Source organism: Bos indicus, chromosome X (assembly GCF_029378745.1).
Source record: "Bos indicus isolate NIAB-ARS_2022 breed Sahiwal x Tharparkar chromosome X, NIAB-ARS_B.indTharparkar_mat_pri_1.0, whole genome shotgun sequence".
Lineage (NCBI taxonomy): Eukaryota > Metazoa > Chordata > Mammalia > Artiodactyla > Bovidae > Bos > Bos indicus.
Window position 1 is genome coordinate 98,828,460 of NC_091789.1, and position 21,040 is coordinate 98,849,499.

The 21,040-nt window shown below is 38.2% G+C and overlaps 1 protein-coding gene across 14 annotated transcripts in view; it reads right to left on the reverse strand.

Moving 5' to 3' along the window:
• HUWE1 (HECT, UBA and WWE domain containing E3 ubiquitin protein ligase 1) overlaps nucleotides 1-21,040 on the reverse strand; it is a 157,328-nt gene that overhangs the window by 38,827 nt on the left and 97,461 nt on the right. For all 14 annotated transcript variants that reach the window (XM_070784000.1, XM_019955614.2, XM_019955622.2 and 11 more), the window contains 17 exons: nucleotides 20,398-20,492; nucleotides 17,903-18,094; nucleotides 15,211-15,427; nucleotides 14,681-14,803; nucleotides 13,642-13,879; nucleotides 13,024-13,254; nucleotides 11,669-11,791; nucleotides 11,130-11,225; nucleotides 10,279-10,548; nucleotides 9,104-9,256; nucleotides 7,337-7,464; nucleotides 7,036-7,117; nucleotides 6,169-6,345; nucleotides 5,530-5,689; nucleotides 4,882-5,240; nucleotides 2,264-2,459; nucleotides 910-1,077 (listed from right to left, as the gene is read on the reverse strand). In XM_070784000.1, the coding sequence (XP_070640101.1) occupies nucleotides 910-1,077; nucleotides 2,264-2,459; nucleotides 4,882-5,240; nucleotides 5,530-5,689; nucleotides 6,169-6,345; nucleotides 7,036-7,117; nucleotides 7,337-7,464; nucleotides 9,104-9,256; nucleotides 10,279-10,548; nucleotides 11,130-11,225; nucleotides 11,669-11,791; nucleotides 13,024-13,254; nucleotides 13,642-13,879; nucleotides 14,681-14,803; nucleotides 15,211-15,427; nucleotides 17,903-18,094; nucleotides 20,398-20,492 (3,008 nt within the window). The remainder of the gene's footprint in view (nucleotides 1-909; nucleotides 1,078-2,263; nucleotides 2,460-4,881; nucleotides 5,241-5,529; nucleotides 5,690-6,168; nucleotides 6,346-7,035; nucleotides 7,118-7,336; nucleotides 7,465-9,103; nucleotides 9,257-10,278; nucleotides 10,549-11,129; nucleotides 11,226-11,668; nucleotides 11,792-13,023; nucleotides 13,255-13,641; nucleotides 13,880-14,680; nucleotides 14,804-15,210; nucleotides 15,428-17,902; nucleotides 18,095-20,397; nucleotides 20,493-21,040) is intronic.

The following is a 21,040-nucleotide window of genomic DNA, read 5'->3' on the forward strand; positions in this document are numbered from 1 at the left end:
ACTCAGGACAAAAGATAGGGATGGTGGTCTCAAAGGTCAGGAAGCCTAGCCACACCTTGTAATATTGGGCAACAAAGATGTTTTATGAGAATGAAAACATTAGAGATGACTTGGTATTTTATTTTCAACATGCTCATAAGATGCTATTATCTCCTTTTTAATCTTTGTTCACTCTTGCCTGTATGGGATGTAGTCTTATATAAAAGATTTGGGCAATCTCCTTATTCTTATCATTCATTTTTGTTCTTGTTCAAACATCAGTCGTGCCCAACTCTGCAACCCCATGGACTGCAGCACGTCAGGCTTCCCTGTCCTTCACCATCTTCCAGTTTGCTCAAATTCATGTCCCATTAAGTTGATGATGCCATCCAACTATCTCATCCTCTGTCGCCCCCTTTTCCTCCTGTCCTCAATCTTTCCCAGAATCAGGGTCTTTTTCAATGAGTCAGCTCTTCACATCAGATTTTGCTGAAGTATTGGAGCTTCAGCTTCAGCATCAGTCCTGCCAATGAATATTCAGGGTTGATTTCCTTTAGGATTGACTGATTTTATCTTCTTGCTGTCCAAGTGGCTTTTAAGAGTCTTCTACAACACCCAGTTCAAAAGCATCAATTCTTCGGTGCTCAGCCTTCTTTATGGTCCAACTCTCACATCCACATATGACTACTGGAAATGCCATAGTTTTGACTATATGGACCTTTGTCGGCATTTTATCATTCCTTGGTCATATCCTTTTGTCAGACTATTATCATTCATACTGTGTATTAAGTTCTTTAGAGAAGGGGGCTATGTGTCTTATTCATCTTGATTCCTAGAGCACGGGGAAATAGTTGAGTGCTCACTAAGCCATGGGTTGGTTAAAGTGACCTAACCAAAGTGCCAGCCTCCTCAGATGGGCTAGTTACATACCTTCCTCTGGAGCATGGTATGCAGCCAGGGCATTTAGCATGTCATAGATCACTTCCTTGATAGTATCAGGAATGACAGGCAGAGGTGAGGGCTTCAAAGGGGTTGTTTTCACCAGCTGTACAGCATTCGGGCCTTTAATTCTGAGATTCTCAAACTCATCATCTGAAGCTAAGTCAGAGTGAGACAGAGAAAAATCAGTCAATAATAAACAGATACCTACATCTGGTAACTGATAAAGACTAAGAAGTGGAGGGCCACTTCCAAACAATGTTCAAGGAGTCTACTTAGAAAAGCTGGCTTTTACCTTCCCTAAATCCCTTAGGATTTAATACAGCAGTATCAAATAGTAAAAAAAGAATACAGGATTTTGATTTGGGGACATTTGGTTTTAAAATCAAGTTCTGTGACAGGATCTTGGCCAAATTATTTCAATAAACTTCAATTTTCTCGTTCTTGAAAATTTGGGGATTAAAAGAGACCACGCATGAGAAATGCCAAGCACAGGCAGAGCCAGGCTGGGGCTCCCAAAATAATTAGTCCCTTTCCCAACTTTTAATTTAAAAAAGAAACCAAAAATCCCCAAACCCCACAGAAAAGCTGAAAGGTTAGTACAAAAACATCCATATACTTTTCATCTAGAATCATTTTCCACTCCTAAATATGTCTACCCAAATCTAAGGATCAAGGATATTTTCTTATACAGCCAGAATACAATAATACTCAAGACATTTAACACAGATACAATTATATTATCTTTTACACAGTAAATACTCTAATTTCTCCAAATCTCCTTTATCTAGAGTCAGCATCCCATTAAGATTGCTGGTTTCTCTCATCTCCTTTTATCTACAAGATCCTTCCATTTTTTCCCCCTTTCATGACATTAATATTTTGGAAAAGAGTCTAGGCCAGTTGTTTTATGGAATGTCTCAAGTTTGTACCCATCTAATTTTTTCCTCATAATTATAGTTCAAATATTTTTGGCAAGAATATACTAACGATACAGCATACTTTCTACTGCATAAGTCACATGTCCACTTATCCCTCAATTATCACTCTACCTATAAACCAATCACTCCATTTGTAATCCCTGTTGTCATATCAAGCTAAATTCTTGGAAGGCAAGGACTAGACTGAATGAGTTCTTGGCATCTCTGGCAGGAATTACTACAGGGCGAAGACCAGAGAAGCTACTGAACTACCTCTGAATTGACCCATTTGATCAACAAGCCAAACATCCCACTGCCTGCCTAAGGAAGTTTTCCAAGCTACAGGCTTCCTCACAGAAAAATTTTTGAGTTATACTAAGCCACAGATCTCAATGTCTCAAAGGCCAGGAGAATAGTAAACTTACCAGTTCCTGAGCCGCGAGGGGCTGGAAGGGCAATGCGGATACAGCAGTTGGCCACTTCTGTGAAAATGTCTGGGTTGCGGCATGCGGCTGGTCCAAGGACACGAAGGATGTAGTTGATCTCCCGAGAGCCAAGGCTGCCAGATACAACACCAGAAGTAGTGCTACCAGCTCCACTTGTAGCTGCTGAGCGAACAACCTAGTAAAGAGGAGGACATTCCTGATTAAAGACCGCTTTCTAAAACAAAACTGCATTCCAGAAGAGTTACCAAGGATTAAAATACCAACCAAGCTCTCCCTCAAGACAGTGGATGAAAGCCTTTTGATCTTTGGGAGGAAGACACACTTGGGTCTTTTGAATTTTAGTCCTTCACAATTCAAAAAAATGTGGCTTATAAAAAAGTTACAACATTCAGCATACCCCCAAAACTATCAACTATTAGACTAGACGATATGCAATCCTTATAGAAACTGGGAAACATATCTAGATCACTGATCATTCCTCCAAATTAAAGCTCCCAAATTTACGTGCCAGTTCTGAGCCTTCCCACATGCCGTCCCAATTTTAAATCAGAATAGTTCAAACTCTAAAAATAGGTAATACTGACACCCACTTTGTATAAGAACAAAACTAAAGTTTCAAAGTCAATCATCAGTCTTGGATAATGACAGCCAGGAGTATAGGTTTCTTCAACTAAAACTTGTTAGTAAGGGACTAGGATACCTTTCACCAAGTTCATGTTTTAAAGATCATTCCCTGTAGGATTACTTCACCCAAGAGCCTATTTTCCAAACACTGTTTTTTCAGGTTGTAAAAGTACAGTTGACCCTTGAGTAACAGGTCTGAACTGGATAGGTCCACTTATATGCAGATTTTTTTCCCAATAGTAAACACTATAGCCATACCCTTCAGTTTAGCATAATAACCTCCATTATCTTGCCTGTCAGGCTCCAAATCGTAAAATAACTCTCATTCTTTAAATACAGAAAAATGCAATTCCACTATGTGCCATTGTTTATTTATTCTGTCCTTTGTAGGACACTGGATGTCTAGTCTTGATATTACAAGCAGTTCTACAGTGAACATTCTTATATATGTACCTTGGCATACTTGACTTTAGTTTTCAGATAAATTCTTGGCCACAGAATTTCTAGGTCAAAGAGTATCTTAAACTGACAATACCAAATTACCCTCCAATGTGGTTCTATCAATTTCCACTCCTACAAAAAGTAGGTGTATGCCTAGTTCTCCACTCCTGTACCTGCAGTGGATATTATCAAGCATTTACATTTTGTCACTTGATACATTAAAACTGCCACTGATATCCCTTCGTTCCCTATACCCTCAAATAAAATTTCCTTTAAGTTTAGAAACTTTTCTGTCATCCAACAAGAACCTATATATTTTTTCCTAGCATTTAAAAAGTTGTTTAAGCTTTAAACATTTTAAAAGTGTTTTTAAGTCAGAATACTGTCTGTGTATATAGTTGTTTCTTCTCTGTTGGGCTGTCTCCTAACATTGGATCAATGTACACGCTGTCTTTAACAGCCCTCCTTCTTTTGGCTTTGCTCCTATCAGGTGAAATCAAATAAGCTGGCTGAGGAAGAATTATCTGAAGAATGTGAGATATATACTCATATACACAAAGAAGTATGAAGTGGCATCAAAATAATTTACACCTTTTGATCCAATTTCTAAGCATTTATAAGAAAAACAATCATAAATGTGACAAGGCTATGCACAAAAATGTGAATAGCAACACTACATATAAATGTGGGAAACAATGTTCCAAGAGAGGAAATTGGTAGTGAAGTTCAGTAACATTCACCTGGTGACTGCTGACAAAGAATTAGCAGAGGAAAGAAGAGTCTGTAAAGTATGGTGGAAAAAAAGGCTTACTAGTAAGATGTTAGCCCCTAACCCTTCTGTTGAAGTCTTAAGATGATGTCATAAAAATTTTTATTTTTGTAATTACTTTCTTCTATTGCTTTATGTGTTTCCTAAAATTAACATATAAACCTCAGTTTTCATGTGCACAATGTGTATTTGTAAAGAGCTTTTCCTAGTCATAAACATTCCAAAAACTTTACTATAATCAACGCTTGAATATTGTGGGGGTTAGGGGCACCAGCCCTCCATGCTGTTGAAAATCCACGTATAACTTATAGTTGGCTCTCCATATCTGAGGTTCTGTATCTGCAAATTCAACCAACTGATTGTGGTAGTACTTTAGTGTTTACTATTAGAAAAAAATCTTTATATAAGTGGACCTGTGCAGTTCAAATTTATTATTCAAGGATAAACTTCATTTTTACAAACCCCAAAACACAATGGTTGGAAAATAGGCTCTTAGGTGAAGAGGATTTTCTGGATAAGAGCTATCACTAGTTTAGGGGTAAAAAAAATCCTATTTTCTAGTACTTTTTAAATGTTACTCAATGGGATTATCTATCATATCTAAGCAAGCACCTGAGGACACAGCTGGGAAATTTTGCTGGGCAGAGCATATATATAACACATAACTATATACCCAAAGAAGAACCAGAAGTCGATCTGTTCTGAGACCAAGGAGAACAAAGTATGATATAAAGCTAAACCCCACTGGACACCAATGACTCACCTTTTCCATGGTATGGCGCAGGGTGCAGGGGTCCTCAATGATGTGTCTTAAGAGAAGGGTAACCAGGGGAGTAAACCCATTGAAGCCTGAACTCTGGGTCAAATTTAAGATCATGCGAGTACTCTTCAGCTCTGCAAACATCATGGCATATTTGTGGTCTCGGGTGAGCCTCAGGCATAGGCGAAGGGTGGCATGCAAAGTGTCTGGATCCACAGGGACGCCTAGCATGCTCACACAGGCCCGGATTAAAACAGTCACCATATCCTCTGTCAGGCCCTGGATCAAGATCTCCCCAATTTTTGTTTCTTCCAGGCTTGTCTCCTTTTCAGTATTTGTACTGTCTAGGGCCAAGGGGGTATCTACAAATGGGAAAAGTAAGTGTTCAGACAGTTAACTTGACATTTCCTTCCATCTTCTCCCTCTGAAGTAACCAAACACTTGGGTGCTATTAAGACAAACATACCAAACACCAATTCAAAGACCAGATGAAAAAGGATATAAAAACGAAAACTATATATCTTTAAGTCACCAAGCAATCTGAAGGGTAAGAAATCACTCATGATGAAACTGGTCAGAATTTAAGCCATAAAGGCACATTAGCTTTATTGTAAGACCCTCCTTGAAAGATTCAAAACTGAAAGTCCATACCACTGGTTTTATTTTCTTTACGTTTGATATCCATTTCTTTGCTTTCTTCCAGTGTCTTCTCTAGTTCCTGTCCATTGCTGTTTTTAGAATTTTTATTCAATCGGGGTACCCTCAGGAGTGTCAGCATCACAGGACGCCGGTTCCCTGTTTCCTCATTAACCTAGGAATTCAAACAGACAAAAATATCTCTATAGAAAAAAGAATTTTAAGGGGAAATGGGGGAATTGGGACTCAATGGCAAAATGCTGTAACAGGAAGGAATTTTGGCAATTTATCCCATCCCTATTATTTACAGAAAGAAACCCTGAAGGTTCTAAGAAAGAAAATGGCATACACGAGGCCCTACAGCAAGTTATGAAACTTTCCAGTAGAGCAGACACCATATCCCAACAACTCCCTAATCCTTGACTGAACACTTAAATTGATTTCCAGGTGGGACAGTATCAAATTGTGAAGACTCCTGGCCTAAAATATAGCTTTAGAAAGACTCAGTTCTCTGAAAACTATACCCCATTTAGTAATGGTAATACTGTTCTTATAACATATCAGGACTGCTGGTTCGGGAAGAAGCAAATGGAAAGGCATACTTGGCACATTCCCCTCCTTCAATCAAGTTTATGGCATCGAGAGAACATGTACCTGTACCATTGTAGTGAACTGGACAGTGTATCTTCTTCGGCCTGCAGTGAAACGCACACTTGTCTCTCCAGATTTCCAGGCAGAATCAATAGTGCTGTTGTTGCTTGCACTGTAACTACACCAACGTCCAGAGCGGTCATCAAACCAGCGCCAGTTGTTGTTGTTAGACTGTAGGTACTAAATATAAGAGCATAGAGTTTTACTGTATTTCCTTATAATGTTGACTCTTAGAAGAAACAGTAATTTCATCAGTGTTCATTGCTAAAACTAACCCAGAAAAAGGAAATATACCGGACATTTATTATACTTTGCAAACCGAGAGATAAGTTTTCATATATCTTATCCCTCACGTCCCTGAGGTTCTCCATAGGAACAAAACACTCTCTACTCTTATCCTGTGATCCTTTCCTTTTGTTTCCAACTATATTCCACAGAAGGTAAACGTTATTTTAGATGTACTGAAACAAAAGTTCTGTTTCTGAGAAGGTACTGAGATGATGTGGCATATATAATTTTTATATAAGGAGCACTTGCTTTTGGAGGAACTGTTGCACACTCAGCCCTTCACATAACAGAAGAGCCACTCCTCCTTTGGAGACAACACACATCTTTAACATTCACTTCCAGGGTAAATTCTCGGACCTTTTAGCAAGCAGCTCCATAAAAGAAACTAAATTCTAACTTCCAATTCAGAAGAGAACTCTAATTATCAAGATCCCTCAAGAGATTTATGCCTTGATCAGACAGCTTTACATTTTTTCTAATACCACTATCCCATATTCTCTTCTGGTCTATTCTTGCCTCAAGAAGCTCAGCTGTTCTGCTCACCATATACACGGTATATAAAACATATACTGTTTTATGTACCTTAGTCATTTGGGCTCTCCTCTTTGAGGAAATGGCTGTTTTTTCATAGAAATCAATCAGGAGCAACACTGGAGTGATCCACCTAAAAAAGAAGAAATTATTTACTCTGGGCAAACCAGAAACCTGTGCAACATGGGAAAACTTATCTTGATTTTATCAGGTACAATTTTCAAACTATAAAAGGTATCCAAGATTCATCCCATACATGCCCCAGGAAACTGCATGATTGAAGTCCTAAACTTAAGGGCCCAAAGGCCCAGAGAAATAGAAATGAAACCAGGAGAGATACAGGGTCACTCACTTTGGGGTCTGGACCTCCTTTTGTTCCTTGGCGGCCTGTAGGCAGGGCTGAACCACTTCCAAGAGTTTGATTAGGACATTAAGGATGCCACTAGATTCAACCACCCAAGCACAAGGTAGCTTCAATTCCTGATTGATTAATCAAAGAGAAAAAAAATACCAACTTCTACTCAGTTTCAAGGATTACTATGGTAAAACAAAAGTGAACACTAATGGAATTGGCTGAATTCAAATTCCACTTCCACCACTTACCAGTGTGATCTGAGATGTATTATTACTTAAATTCTCTAGGCCTTAGTTTCCTCTTGGGTCAAAGGGAATAATAATGTTTATATCTCCAGGTTAATTGCCAACACAGTGTACATTAGTACGTGCTTAATGTGGAAACTATTACTAGTATGATTAATATCATTAAGAACTGTCATCTAGGCTAGCTTAAAAGCTTCTGATTTACAGAGAAACTTTCTAATCATCCAAGATGGAATAATTAAACACAGCAACAAAGTTAAATAGTTCCTCTTACAGGGGCTACATAAAGCATTATTGATGTAACAGGAAATCACTGGAAATAATTTAAATAAATGGCCAACAATAAGTGATACTTAAACTAGGGGACATTGAAAAGATGGAATAATATATACATGATATGGTAAATATTCATAATAGAATACCTGAAAGAACACAAAACTTCCTAAACATTCTGATCCTGAATGTTTGAACGTATAGGAAAAAAGACCAGAAGAAAGAGTGTCATTTGTGATTTTTTTTTAAAGGGGGAGGGGCTCATGAGTAATTTCTCATTATAATGTTATTGGGGACCCCAGCATTCACAACTTTGCAATCTTTCCCACAAGTATCTATTCACAAGTGTTATATAATAAGAATCACCACTTCCATTATAAAGGAAAGCCCCAAGATTGTAGACATAAAGTATGACACATTATTGTACTTAACTCCAATATGCTATAAAGGGTTTACTCCATTAAATTCAGGTTTTACCATTAAACATGATAAGCTAAAAATGAAGAGTCACTTGTTCAAGGTTAGTTGCCTCCTAATTCCTATGTTGGTTGGAACAAGAACATGCTTTACCTCAAATAATCTGCTGATTAACCAGGTTAGAAAGACCAGTTAGATTCTATTTGACACCTATTACCAAATTCCATATCCTACCCCACTGCTAGTTAGATTTCCTCAGAGAAGCCAAAAGAAATTCACAACTTACAGTCATTCTAAGTACCTTCTTCTAATTACACCCCATCCTCTAGTCCTGTAAGACCCAATTCAATTGACATTTGTTCTGAGAAGCACTTCTCTTATTATCCAGACGTCCCTGAACTCAAGATTATTACCATTCATGTAGCACAGAATGCTGTATTTTATACTTAATTATGTGCGTTACTGGGCTTCCCAGATGGTGCTGGTGGTAAAGAACCTGCCTTCCAATGCAAGAAACATAAGAGACACAAGTTTGATCCCTGGGTCGGGAAGATTCCTGGGAGGAGGGCATGGCAACCCACTCCAGTGTTCTTGCCTGGAGAATCTCTCGGACAGAGGAGCCTCATGGGCTACAGTTCATAGGGTTGCAAAGAGTTGGACACGAGTGACAGCACACACGCACACGTGCATTATAGCTTATCAGAAACTGTAGACTCATGAAATGCAGACATGTCCTACATTTCTCTATACCTTCTACAGTGTCTCAAATGCTAGGTGTTTGATGATTCTTTGATGAATGAATAACAGGGACCAAAGGTCTAAATCTTACCTCAAAAAGCAGTGTTAAAAGCAAGATTCTAGTGGCCAAATTAGAGGCCTGGGGTAGAGTGGCCATCTGACTGATCCACTCTGATACAGTTTTTGTGTCACTTGTTGTCAGGGGAAGAGCAGCTTTGATCAATACATCAGCAGCTTCCCACACCTAGAAAAGCAGGAAAGGAGCCAAGTTAAATAACTGTAGATAGAGTATGATGAGGTTTGTCAAAACATTCTCAACCTTGTAAAATACCCCCTCCACCTCTAACACATTCGTTGAAGGAGACTGGGTAAATATTAACATATTTACTATAGGCATTTGGTGTCTGTATCAAAAGATGTATGTTATTAAAGAAAAGCTTCTAAAAATTATTTTCTTAAGACTAGATTACAAGGAGTCTAAATTCTAAGTCTAAACAATGAGTATTTTAAAAATTTCTGGTGCACATATACAGTCAACTCTACACAGGTTCTACCCACTTTAAATCTTTCATTATACCAGAGAGGAAAAAAACAAAACAAAACAAAACCTCAGCATGTTAGAAACATTGGTCATGCTTTAGTATGCATGTTGAAAATCTCTTGTAATGAATTTTATATAATTGCTCCTTTCTATTAAGGTTTAAAACAAACTTCTATAAGTTCTTGATATAAAAATAACTAAAGATTGGTCATATCGTGTGGGGAAGAAAAAGCTTTATCCAGTTTGACTTTTACTCCTGTGATGTTTCCATACACTAAAATTATGTTTAAATATATCAGTTTTTAATTTCTTCCTGTCTCTCAACTTAAAAAAATGTAGAAAATAGGATTCCAATGATTTAAATAAATACATCATAAAAAAAGTAAAGGAAATATAACCAAAATGTTAACTGGCTATGTGGGAATTTAGGGTAGGTTTATTTCTTATTCTATTTCAACACTAGCATACATTAATTTCATAATGAGAAAAACACTGCTTAAAAAAGACAAACAACAGGTCACAACTACTGATCAAAATGGGGACTCATTTGTCAAAAGATTATTACATAGGAGGAGAGGGAAAAACATTTAGTTAGTTCAGGGGGCTTAATTTGGCTCAAGAGTGAGAGACATTTTTGACATTTTAGATGAATCTAAGAAGTGATACATAGAAAAAGAGAGCTTGTTTTTTCCTTTCAAAGACTTTCTGGCCCCTGGAGAACTTACCTGATTAACTACTTGCTTCAGAATCATGTCTCGATAGTCTGCTCCATTTCGTTTGATTGCTGTCATGATCAGATCACACACTCGGTATACAGTGTCTGGCAACTCATCAAGAAGGTGAAAGCAGCCTGGCAACATTGTATCTGTGAAAGTGTGGAGCTCATCTTGCTCCAATGGATCAGCATCCTGGAACTTCTCTAGACATTTAGCCTCTTCCTCTTCCTGCTTTTCTCGAGCTTTCCGTTCCTCCTCTTCCTTTCGGCAAGCAACTTCCTAGAGGCAGGCAAGGAACAGTGAGAGGATATGGGACAGTTGAAGGAAGAAAGTGAGGAGACTCTAATAATGTATCTGCCCTACCACATAAATATTCTCTACCTTCTCCTCAATCGGGTGGTACATTCATTAGGGTGTGGCAATGAGTATAAAGGCAGCTAGACAGGCTAATGCAAGACAGCAGGACACCTCCAATCCTCAAAGTGCTGGAAACTTATTTGCATCATTTGACATCACCTCCCACAAAAATCATTTGTAGACAATTGTCCTGCATTCTCTGCAGGTAGTAATTATTACCTAGATTCCAAGGTAATAAAGACAGCCAAGTTTGGCCTAATGAGCACTACCAAGTACATTTTGGGCCTCTTATTTGACAATAATATTAATGCTTCATCTGTTTCACATAAAGCTTCAGGTCAATGTAATGTAGACTAGCAATGGCAAGGTTGGGATGAATGAGTACTCCCATGTCTTTGTTTAGACTTTATTTCCAGCAGTTACCAAACAGTAATAGCAGAATGTTCATAGAAACACTAAGATCACTGTGTCAGACCCTCTTGGAAGCCCCGTTTCCTAGTTACCTCAGGTGACTCTGCTCTTTGATCCATTGGGATATCCTGTCCCAGAGACATGGCAATCGCTCTCATCATCTGGTCCTCTTCAGACATACTCAGATCCTAAAGAGCAACAAAAGAAAATCCAGCAACTACACTACCCCAATCATAAGGAATCAGACATCCTGGGCTCAAACTTTAGAGAAGAACAGAGAGGGCTCTGAATGCTGCTCTGTAGAATCAAATTCAATTAGGCTTACCTGGTCACCACGAGAACAAGAGGGAAAAACCACAACAAAACTAAACAGGAAAGGATCTTCAATATGACCACCTATTTGGCATTTCAGAAAAGAGAGCCTCTCCTATTACTTTCTGCCTATGGATAATTTAAGAGTTCTTTTGCAAAGTCCAGTAAAATTTGCCTGACTAAGAGAGAGAAAGCTTCTGCTCCTTATATTCTAGAGCTGTAAGAGTTAGCGTGTAAAGAAAATATTGGCATGGAGAAGTAAAGCACATTAGCAGCCATACCAACACCCTGAGAGATCAGAGCCCCTGAGCCAACTCACCCGAACAACTCCTCCCATGATCGGGGGAGGGTGGGTTAGAAGGTACTCTGTGGCCTGCTCCATGGTACTGGTGTTCAACAGGGCCTCCATGGCATGTTCCCTTGTGAAGCCCATGTCCATGAGCTACAAAAAGAATGCAGGATCTCAAAGAACCATGGTAAGAGAGAAATCCAAACACATTGTAAAAAAAAAAAAAGAGGAATCCTTTTAAGATGGAGACAAGTTTTTCTAACTTCATATGAACTGAGAATATTTATAAAGCTAAGTCAGTTAGATAACATGAATGATCCTTTCTGCATGGTGCTTCCATACCATTTAAACAGAGCTACATAATGAGGCAAGGAGTCAAAGTGATTCCCAATTCCATCCTTCAAGAAAATTCAGCTAGATGGTCATTTTCCTTAGCAAGATTATTCTAAGACTGAGACTCACACATGGAAGCAAAACTTGGTCCCACTTTTCTTGAAGACAGACTGGCAACATAACAAGAGCCTGAAAAACTAACCCAGGAAACCTACAACTAGGAAATAATCATGAGATGCATAGAAAGATTTGTAGAGAATGAAGCTATACACCACAGCTTTACAACACCAAATAATAAGAAAATCAACATATCCAGTAATATAAGAATGACTAAGAAGTAAAAAAGACCTAGTTTCTTAAAGACAGCAGTATAAGTCTACGTTCTGTATGATGCTGCTAGGTAAAAATTAGGCACAAAATTAAGTGATGAAAATAAGGATACAATGATTATCTTGTGTGGCATCATTATGAATGCCTTTAGAAAGTATTTTGGTATATTTCTAAGTTTTCTTAAAGTGAACACTTAACTATTATAATAAAAATGTGGCATGTACATACAGAAGACGTTTGAACAGGATTCTAGATGTAATGCTGTTTGAGATTGAAATGTCAGGATCATAAGGTGCATCCCCTCCCCTACTTCTGGCCTCCAACTATTTTAAATTTAAAATATGAAAACAGTTTTGTAGGTGAGTAAGGTTTCCAAAAGCTCTTGTTGGAAAATAAATTTGGGTCACAGTGTCCCTTCTCTTTACAGATCCATCAGAAAGTAGCTTAGAACAGTTTGCCTCCAAAGAACATAGCAGCCACAGTTTACTGAGAATACATAAAAGAATTCCAATACTAAACAAGATGCTTGGGAGGACACAGATCTTTTACCTATTAGGAGTACTGAAACGACACTTCAGCTTTCTCGGGAGAAAAAGTAAGAAAGAGAGCAAATTTAAACCTATCTCCTAACAGGACTGGGCATTTAGAAACTTAGAAACCTGACAGACCACACACTCTCAGGTGCAAAGTCTGGGCCCTGGAGTGTGAGGTCAGAATCCCACCTGTTGTAGTTGTTGCTGGTTGACTTGAGGTTCCCGGCGAGAGCCACCTTCTTCTTGTCCTGTATCCTCTTCTCCTCGAGATCCCTCCTTTTCTTTGCTCAGTCTCTCTCGAATCACAGGTTCTCCTCGGAGGATGTGGCACAGGATGGCTAGCATGGACTCAGCCATTCGCCCACCATACACTTTCAAGGGTTTCCGGTTCCACAGGTTCTTGATGCAAGTAAATGCTGCCTGTAAGTCATTTGAAAAGCTATGTGAAGACCATTTTGTCTCAATTCAAAACCCCAGGAAAAATAAGTCAAAGATCTGTGAGACAGTCCTTCCACAATCAATGCTAACAACAAAATTTCAGGCAGTACTGAGGGGGTCCAAGGAAGCACAGAGAAGGGGGCATTAAACCCAACCTAGAAGTTGCAATCTAGAGTTTACAGTTCAAAGGTTTACACCACAGAAAATTATCAAGTGGTCTGCAATGCATTCTGCAAGGCACCCTATCTCGGAGTAGGATCCAGTGGTTCTCCACCAGTCAAATTATTTCACTAAGTAGGACAAAAGAGGGTGGGAGCTACCTAGTTGGCATGAGAAATTACTCTTGGTTTTAGAATGCTGAATACTCACCTTCTGAGTTACCACAAGGAAGCGGAGGGCACTGAACTGTGGAAAGTTCTGAACACCTCCAGGCAATTTGGCAGGCAGTGAATGTGGAGATTCAAGCACAGTGGTGGGATTTACCATCTTCTCCACCAGCATTAGCCAGGCATCTAGGAATTCTCCTGTGCCATCAGGTAAGTCTGAATGTTCTAATCCCTCAGCAACAGGAACTTTTCCTCCCATAGACAGAGCCCAGTTGAATGTTCTAAATTCAAATAAGAGAAAATGTGAAGATGGAATATTAGTATTTTAGATTGGGGGTGGGGGGAGAAAGACAGGGACATATTCAAAAGCTTCCCAGTTCCTCTTCTTGGAGATACTGCTTCTAGTCTGTCCAACATTTATTAGCTTTACTCTTTTCAAAAAATTCTAGTATAGTTGATTTACAATGTTGTGTTAGTTTCTGGTAAACAGCAACATGATTCAGTTATATATGTATTCTTTTTCATATTCTTTTCCACTAATAATTATTACAAGATGCTGAATACAGCGTTTTACCTTTTATTTGGGTTTTTATTCGAGCCTTATTGATATATTATTGACATATAACATATGGAAGTTTAAGGTGGACAAAGTGATAATTTGTTACACATATTTAGGGTGAAATTAATACCATTTCCAGCTTTATTTCTAAAGCTACAACAAATAAAAAAAACCAAAGTGAAACTTAGAATCTTCTGACCAAAAGCAGCAGGAAAATTATCATATTCAAAGAAATAGTAGGAAAGGATAAGTTTATTAGAAAAATATGTACAAGATATTGCAATCCAAATGAAGAAAAACAGAGACCGTTACAAGACAGCCCAAGGACAGGCTGAATCCTACCCTCCAGGAAGATGGACATAAATACAACTGGTTCCTAAACCATGAAAGGGTACAACCAATGGCTGTCTCTATGTATCCCATCATCACAGGATAGGTGGCTTAGAAAGTTGTGGGCTGCTAAGGCAAATAGAAAAGACCAAACTCCAAACAATGCTTCTCTGTAAAGCAACATGATCCTTACTCAAAAAGGGCATTGTGGCCTCCAGAGCAGAGAAATTTCTGCAGCATGAGGTGGTAGGGATACTTCCTCTCATCAAACAGCATTGGGGATGTAAAACCAACTGAACAGATGAAGAAGGTCAGCCTGGAAGAGGGAAAAAGCAAAAATTTAACCTTCTCTAGGGCAGCCAGAGAAACAATGGGAAATTCAAGTAGAAGCCAAGAGTAAAATTTAATACTGCACTGAAATGACTGACTGACTAGAATGCAGGTGGATGACTAGTTTGGATATTAAAATTTCTAAGGCAAAGAAGGGTGACAGTTTCCACCTACTACTAAACACAAGGTTATTGAAATGCAGTCTGATTATAAATACTTTTAAAAATCTCTGTATTTTAGAGTAGGTAGAACCAAGACAAGTACCTTACACTGTATTTGGGGTACACATTTAGGGTAAAGCAAGGGACCTCCAAGTCTTCTAATTCAGTGATTCACTCTGCATTCAAGTAGAGAAGGAACCAATTAGATTTTGCATCTCAAGCAGAACCTCACCTGAAGCGTGGAGTAGGCGTATATGGTGGAGGCTGCCATGATAAGCCTTTTGTGAGGAGCTTAGTGAGGGCTGAGGCCGTTGATCGAGCAGCAGGTGTTGGTGCTGTGGTGGTGCTGGCAGCATGATGGCTTCTTCTCTGGCGGACAGGAGACCCCACACAAAGTTTAACAAGGAGTCCAAACAGCTCAGCCAGTGCTCTGCCTAATCTAGAGGAAGCTGGAATCCAAAAGTCAGAATAAGGCTGTACAGTGTTTCCAGAATGGTTTCATTATAACAGACACATTAGAGTTAATACATTTTAATGGCTGACTACTTCCTCCTACATAATATTCTATGTAACACCTAGACTTGTCTCTACATATGATATCTGAAAAGAAGTTCCACAGGGAATAAATGCCTCTTTTGAAGGCAGGAGATGGAGAAGTATATTGGCATTCAATATATAGCAAATATGAAAGACAAACAAGCGCTCACACTGTTAGTGGAGATATAAATTGAAACCACCTTTGCAGAAAGCAATACACAATATGAACTAGTTAAGTAAATGGTGTATCTATAATAGGTGCTGAACTATGGAGTCACTTAAAATGCCCAGAGAACTTTAAAACTGGCAAAAATGCTAACAATCTAGACCAGAAAAGAACATCATATGTATACCAACATTAAATGTATGGTCCCCAAAGGAAAAAAGATTGTTTGGAAAAGCATAAAAATGTAAAAAGTGGCTTTCTTATAAAAATCTAATAAGGTATTACATAGATTACAAGTATTTCAATTTTTCATCTTTGTAGGATGCTTTTCAGTATATATTGCTGAACCAAAAAGGTAGAATCCAAATAAAACATGTAAAAGGAGATTTATAGAAAAAGAAACTATAGCTAAACATGGGTATTTTCCTGTTTTTCTTAAAACATTTCTCTGTACCTTTTCTACAATGAATATTTATTACTCTTAAAATCACAAATGAAAATGCTGTCACAGTATTTCTGAAATAAACATTTCATCACAATCCAGAGATAAGACTAGGTCTGAATCAGAGCACATCTCTTAATTACATACATATACACATGAACCCAGGCTTCTCTGGTGGTTCAGTACTAAAGAATCTGCTTGCCAAGGCAGGAGAGGTGGGTTCAATTCCTGGGTTCGGAAGATCTCCTGGAGAAGGAAATGGCAACCCACTCCAGTACTATTGCCTGGGAAATCCCATGGACAAAGGAGACTGGATGGGGTCACAGAAGAGTTGAACACAACTTAGCAACTAAACAACATATGAACCCACTGTGAAAAAATTGGCTCTACCTGAATTGGCGCCACATATCATACCTTTCCCCCCAAACTCAGTAAGTTCTGAGATATAAAGCTTAAGAAAGGAACAAGCCTTTCTTCTTCCTAATCGAACCACATTAGGATCCCCCAATTATAATGAAGGAATAGGCTACAGATACTTGCACTACCTGACTGGAGATTGGGCGTGCCCAGACTTTGAAAGCCTAATGCATGTAAACATTAAATTTTTACTTTTCCACCACTGCTTTCAAGTGAATAGACAGCAAAGTGGCTTAAAAGTAGTCAGCAAGGATAAAAGAGAAAAACAAAAGGCCAGTAAGCACAGAGAAACAGACATCAAAAGCATGGGCTGGGCCCACAGAGAAACCCCACAGTGTTCAAAGGTTTCAGAGGTGTAACAAAAAAAGGAGAGGTAAACATCAGCATCTTCTTGGATGGTCAATTTTCCTTCAATATGGGGAAAGTGGAGGTAGACTTTCAAATTAAAACAAAGGCGTAGAATTAAGCAAATTAGAATGGAATGTAAAATTCAACAGGGTTTAAAATAACACATGGAAGCACCAAAGGCCATGTTTTGCTTTCCTTTGGGCAGAACTCCCAATTCCCAGTTGTCCTCATTTTCCTTCACAGTAAGAGGTCATAAAGTGGCAAACATACAAAATTGGTGTAGGCATACAAAATAGGTTCCCCAAAAATTAAGGGGTGAAAGATGGCAAAGACATGCCAGTGCATTTTTCTGGGGGAGGGGCTGCACGGCACAGCATGCAGAATCCTAGTTCCTTGACCAGGGATCAAACCTGCACCCTCCACAGTGGAAGCACAGAGTCTCAACCACTGGACCGTCAGGGAGGTCCCCAGTGCACATCTTTAATATGGTCTTGTATCATGTTATTGTAGTTTCCACAGAGGTGGCAAAGTAACTATTAAAACACAAATCAACTGTGTTACTTGCCAGCTACATTTGAATGACAAAGGAAGAGGAGACTTGAGTACACTAGCCAGACAGGTAACAGGAAAGCAGGTGGGCTTAATATCACAAAAGCCAAGAAAAGAGTATTTTGAGAAAGAGCTGGTAGGTCAACCATTGTGATGCAGAAAAGTGAGGAGACTGAAGAGTATCCAGTGGACTTAGCAACAAGGAGGTTAGATACCTTGGTGAGACAGTTCAGGGAAATGGTAGGATCAGAGGTCATTTGCAGTAGCAGAAGAGTAGAAAGAAAAGGAGGGGTAGATTTGGCTTTCAGAAAGCCACTCTCTCATCTCTGTCTCCCTCACAGTTAGTACAGAGCCTGTCACATAGCAGATACCTGAAAATGAGCCACCAAGTTTAAAATTTCCTTAAAAGGAAACAATACAGCCATACCGGGCTCTAAAAGAGACAGAAGGAAGAGAATCACTCACCTGACAACAATGGCTTGATTTGCTTGATTCTGGCAGCCATGGCAGGTGTGATTTTAGATTTGCCCTTAGAGTCTGAAGCAGTAGGTTCGTCTGTCTCCATAGGAGCCAGTGTGTCACCATCAAGCCCAATGCCTTCCAACAAGCCCTGGGTAGAAGCATCCATACTTCCAGTGGTTCCATCCTGATCCCCATCTGTAGCCATAAGAGGGGAGCAATAAGACCATGGTAAGCCAGGACTTAACTGGTTCCCTGTTCTGAAGAGTCCCAAGAGAGAGCTACCTATGTATAGTGCTTGTTACTCCTTAAATGGCCACAACTTCCTAAATCTGAAAAGTAAAAAAAAAAAACAAACACAAAACTGTACTGATAAGCTTCTTTCCTTGGAGTCCTTCTAACTAGGTAACACTGACATCCATCTTCCAATGGGAGCGTGTTAAAAAGTCTTTTACCCAGGGCTACCCTGGAAGACTGTAAGCATACTGCAGGACTCAGAAACTTCGCACATACAATGTGCATGGTGACCCACACTCTCAAGGCACACACCTTGCTAGAATTTTATAGCTCATTAATAAACTCAAATCGGACATCATAGATCACTACTGGAGAAATATATTTCCTAGAATTTAAATTTTTGAGATATGTCTTCTTTGGGGTGGTCGTGTGTGCTCTTAGATCTAAGAATCAACATTAGGCAATCTATAAAACATATCACCAAGTTTTCTTTGTAATATTCTGAAAAAACTGTATGTGTAAATGGAGTTATCCTTGTTAAATTTGTGGAAAAAACTGCTGGGGAAAAATATATCTAAATTGTTATGCAAGGCAATTCTTTGCCAGAGTCTAATTTTGTTCCTGATTCTTAGTAAATTATTTTTTAAGTTAAAGTTGGTACACTTTGGCAAAACTTGATATTCTAAATTCTGGTTAGAAATTTCTACAAAATTAACCTTGCCAGAAGTTTGTGTATATCTTATTAATTCTGTCCCATTCTCCCCCAATACAATAACTAGCTGTCATATGTCATTATTTATTTCATAACTTATGTCTGCTTTATTAGTTCCTTAGCATTTTCTCTATTTTTAGTAATCTCAATACAATTTTTAAGCATAGTTAATAGGCTTTTATATATAGAACTGTCTCACCATTTTCTTTAAGTAGTTTATCAAATTTATTTTTTCCCTGATACAGAGTATAGGAGAAAAAAACTTTCTAGAAAATCTGCTTTTATTAATTTTAGGTTTGCTCCATTAGGGTCAGAAGATTGTATGATTTTTTCTTCTTCTAATTTTATTTATTTTCCACTTGGTGGGTCTCTGTTGCAAGCTTTTCTTCAGTTGTGGAGAACAGGCTTCTCACTGCAGTGGCTTCTCTTGCTGCCGTGCACCAGCTCTAGAGCATACGGACTTCGGTAGTTATAGCACATGGGCTCAGCAGCTGTAGCACATGGGCTTAGTTGCTCAATGGCATGTGGAATCTTCCCAAATCAGGGATTGAATCCATGTTTCCTGCATTGGCAGGTGGATTCTTTACCATTGAGCCACCAGGGAAGTCCAAATTGTATAATTTCTGTTTATTGCAATTTGGAACTTCTATTTTAATATAATATAAAAGCTATTTTCTAAAACGACATTGTGCAATAGAAACATAATGTGAACCACATAGATAATTAAAAATTTCTACTAACCACTTAAAAAGTTAAAAAAAGCTGTAATTTTTTAATATACCGTAACTGAATATAATAAAAACTGTTATTTAACATATAATCAAATATAAAAATTAATGAGATTATACATTTTTATACTAAATAATTTTAAAAGGTATCTATTTTACACTTATAGTACATCTTAACACAGATATTCAATTTTCCTTAATTGATCTATATTTCATACGATTGAAAAAACCAATTCATATACCCACGTTTTCCAAACAAACTTGAAAGTCTTTCAACAACTGAACAGAATAATAGTTTGTTACATTTAAATTAATAAAAATTAAAAATTCAGTTTTTTCCATTCAACCTATAGTAATTTCTAAGAATCAACCTCAACATTTGCAAAAAAATACATAAAGATGTTCAGTTTTCAAAACATTAGAAACTTAATAGGGAATGGTTAATTCATGGGACCTTTACATAGCACTTAATATTAAGTGAAGAGAGATCTATAAAATATGTCTAAGACAATCACAACTATGTTAATAAAACATATCCTCAGGGGAAAAGATTAGGCAGACACTTTCAAAATATTTTCTGTGGTATAAATATTGGTTATTCTTCTTTCTACTATGTTTTCTAATTTTCATCATTGTGGATATGAATATTTTCTTATAAAGTAACTGAAAATAGTTTAAAATATATAACTAAAAACTAATGAATGGAAAAAAGCCTGAAGACTACAGATGATAGAGCTAACTAAATTTTCACAACAAACCTATGAAGACACTGAGACAGAACTTAAAAAAATTAATGGCTTGGATTTTAAGTTTCTTGGAGTTACCTGATCTTTTTCCGCCCTGGGTCGTACCTGTCTTCTCATCCTTTGGAACCAGTTTCTGCATGTCTGCCTGGCCAAATTCACACCCAGATGGCAAGCTGCAAGAAGAGAAACAGTGAGCAATAAAACTTCTGATAACTCATTTTTTTATGTTGTGCTTGATCTCTGACCTGCTTAACTGACACCATTCCCTTCCTACAGCAGGTAAGTTAACCTAATAAAATATTTGCAATGATGGAATTCCAGAGGTTTGGTCTTTAGACCTGTCTAACAACAGGACCAAATTGTAAACATCCACCATGCTGACACAGCATAACTGGGATATCGTATCAAAGATGCACAACACATTTGTAAGCAAGCCCTTTGGCTAGTAAGTGGGAAGGACAATGCTACTGGTTAAATGCTTGTGTCTCCACAAAATTCAAATGTTAAAATCCTAATGCTCCACAAGATGATGGTATTAGTAGTAAAGTCTCTGTGCATATTAGTCACTCAGTTATATCAGACTCTTTGTGACCCCATGGAATGTAGTAGCCTGCCAGGCTCCTTTGTCCATGGAATTCTCCAGGCAAGAATACTGGAGTGGGTAACCATTCCTTTCTCTAGGGGATCTTCCTGACCCACAGATCAACCTGGGTCTCCTGTA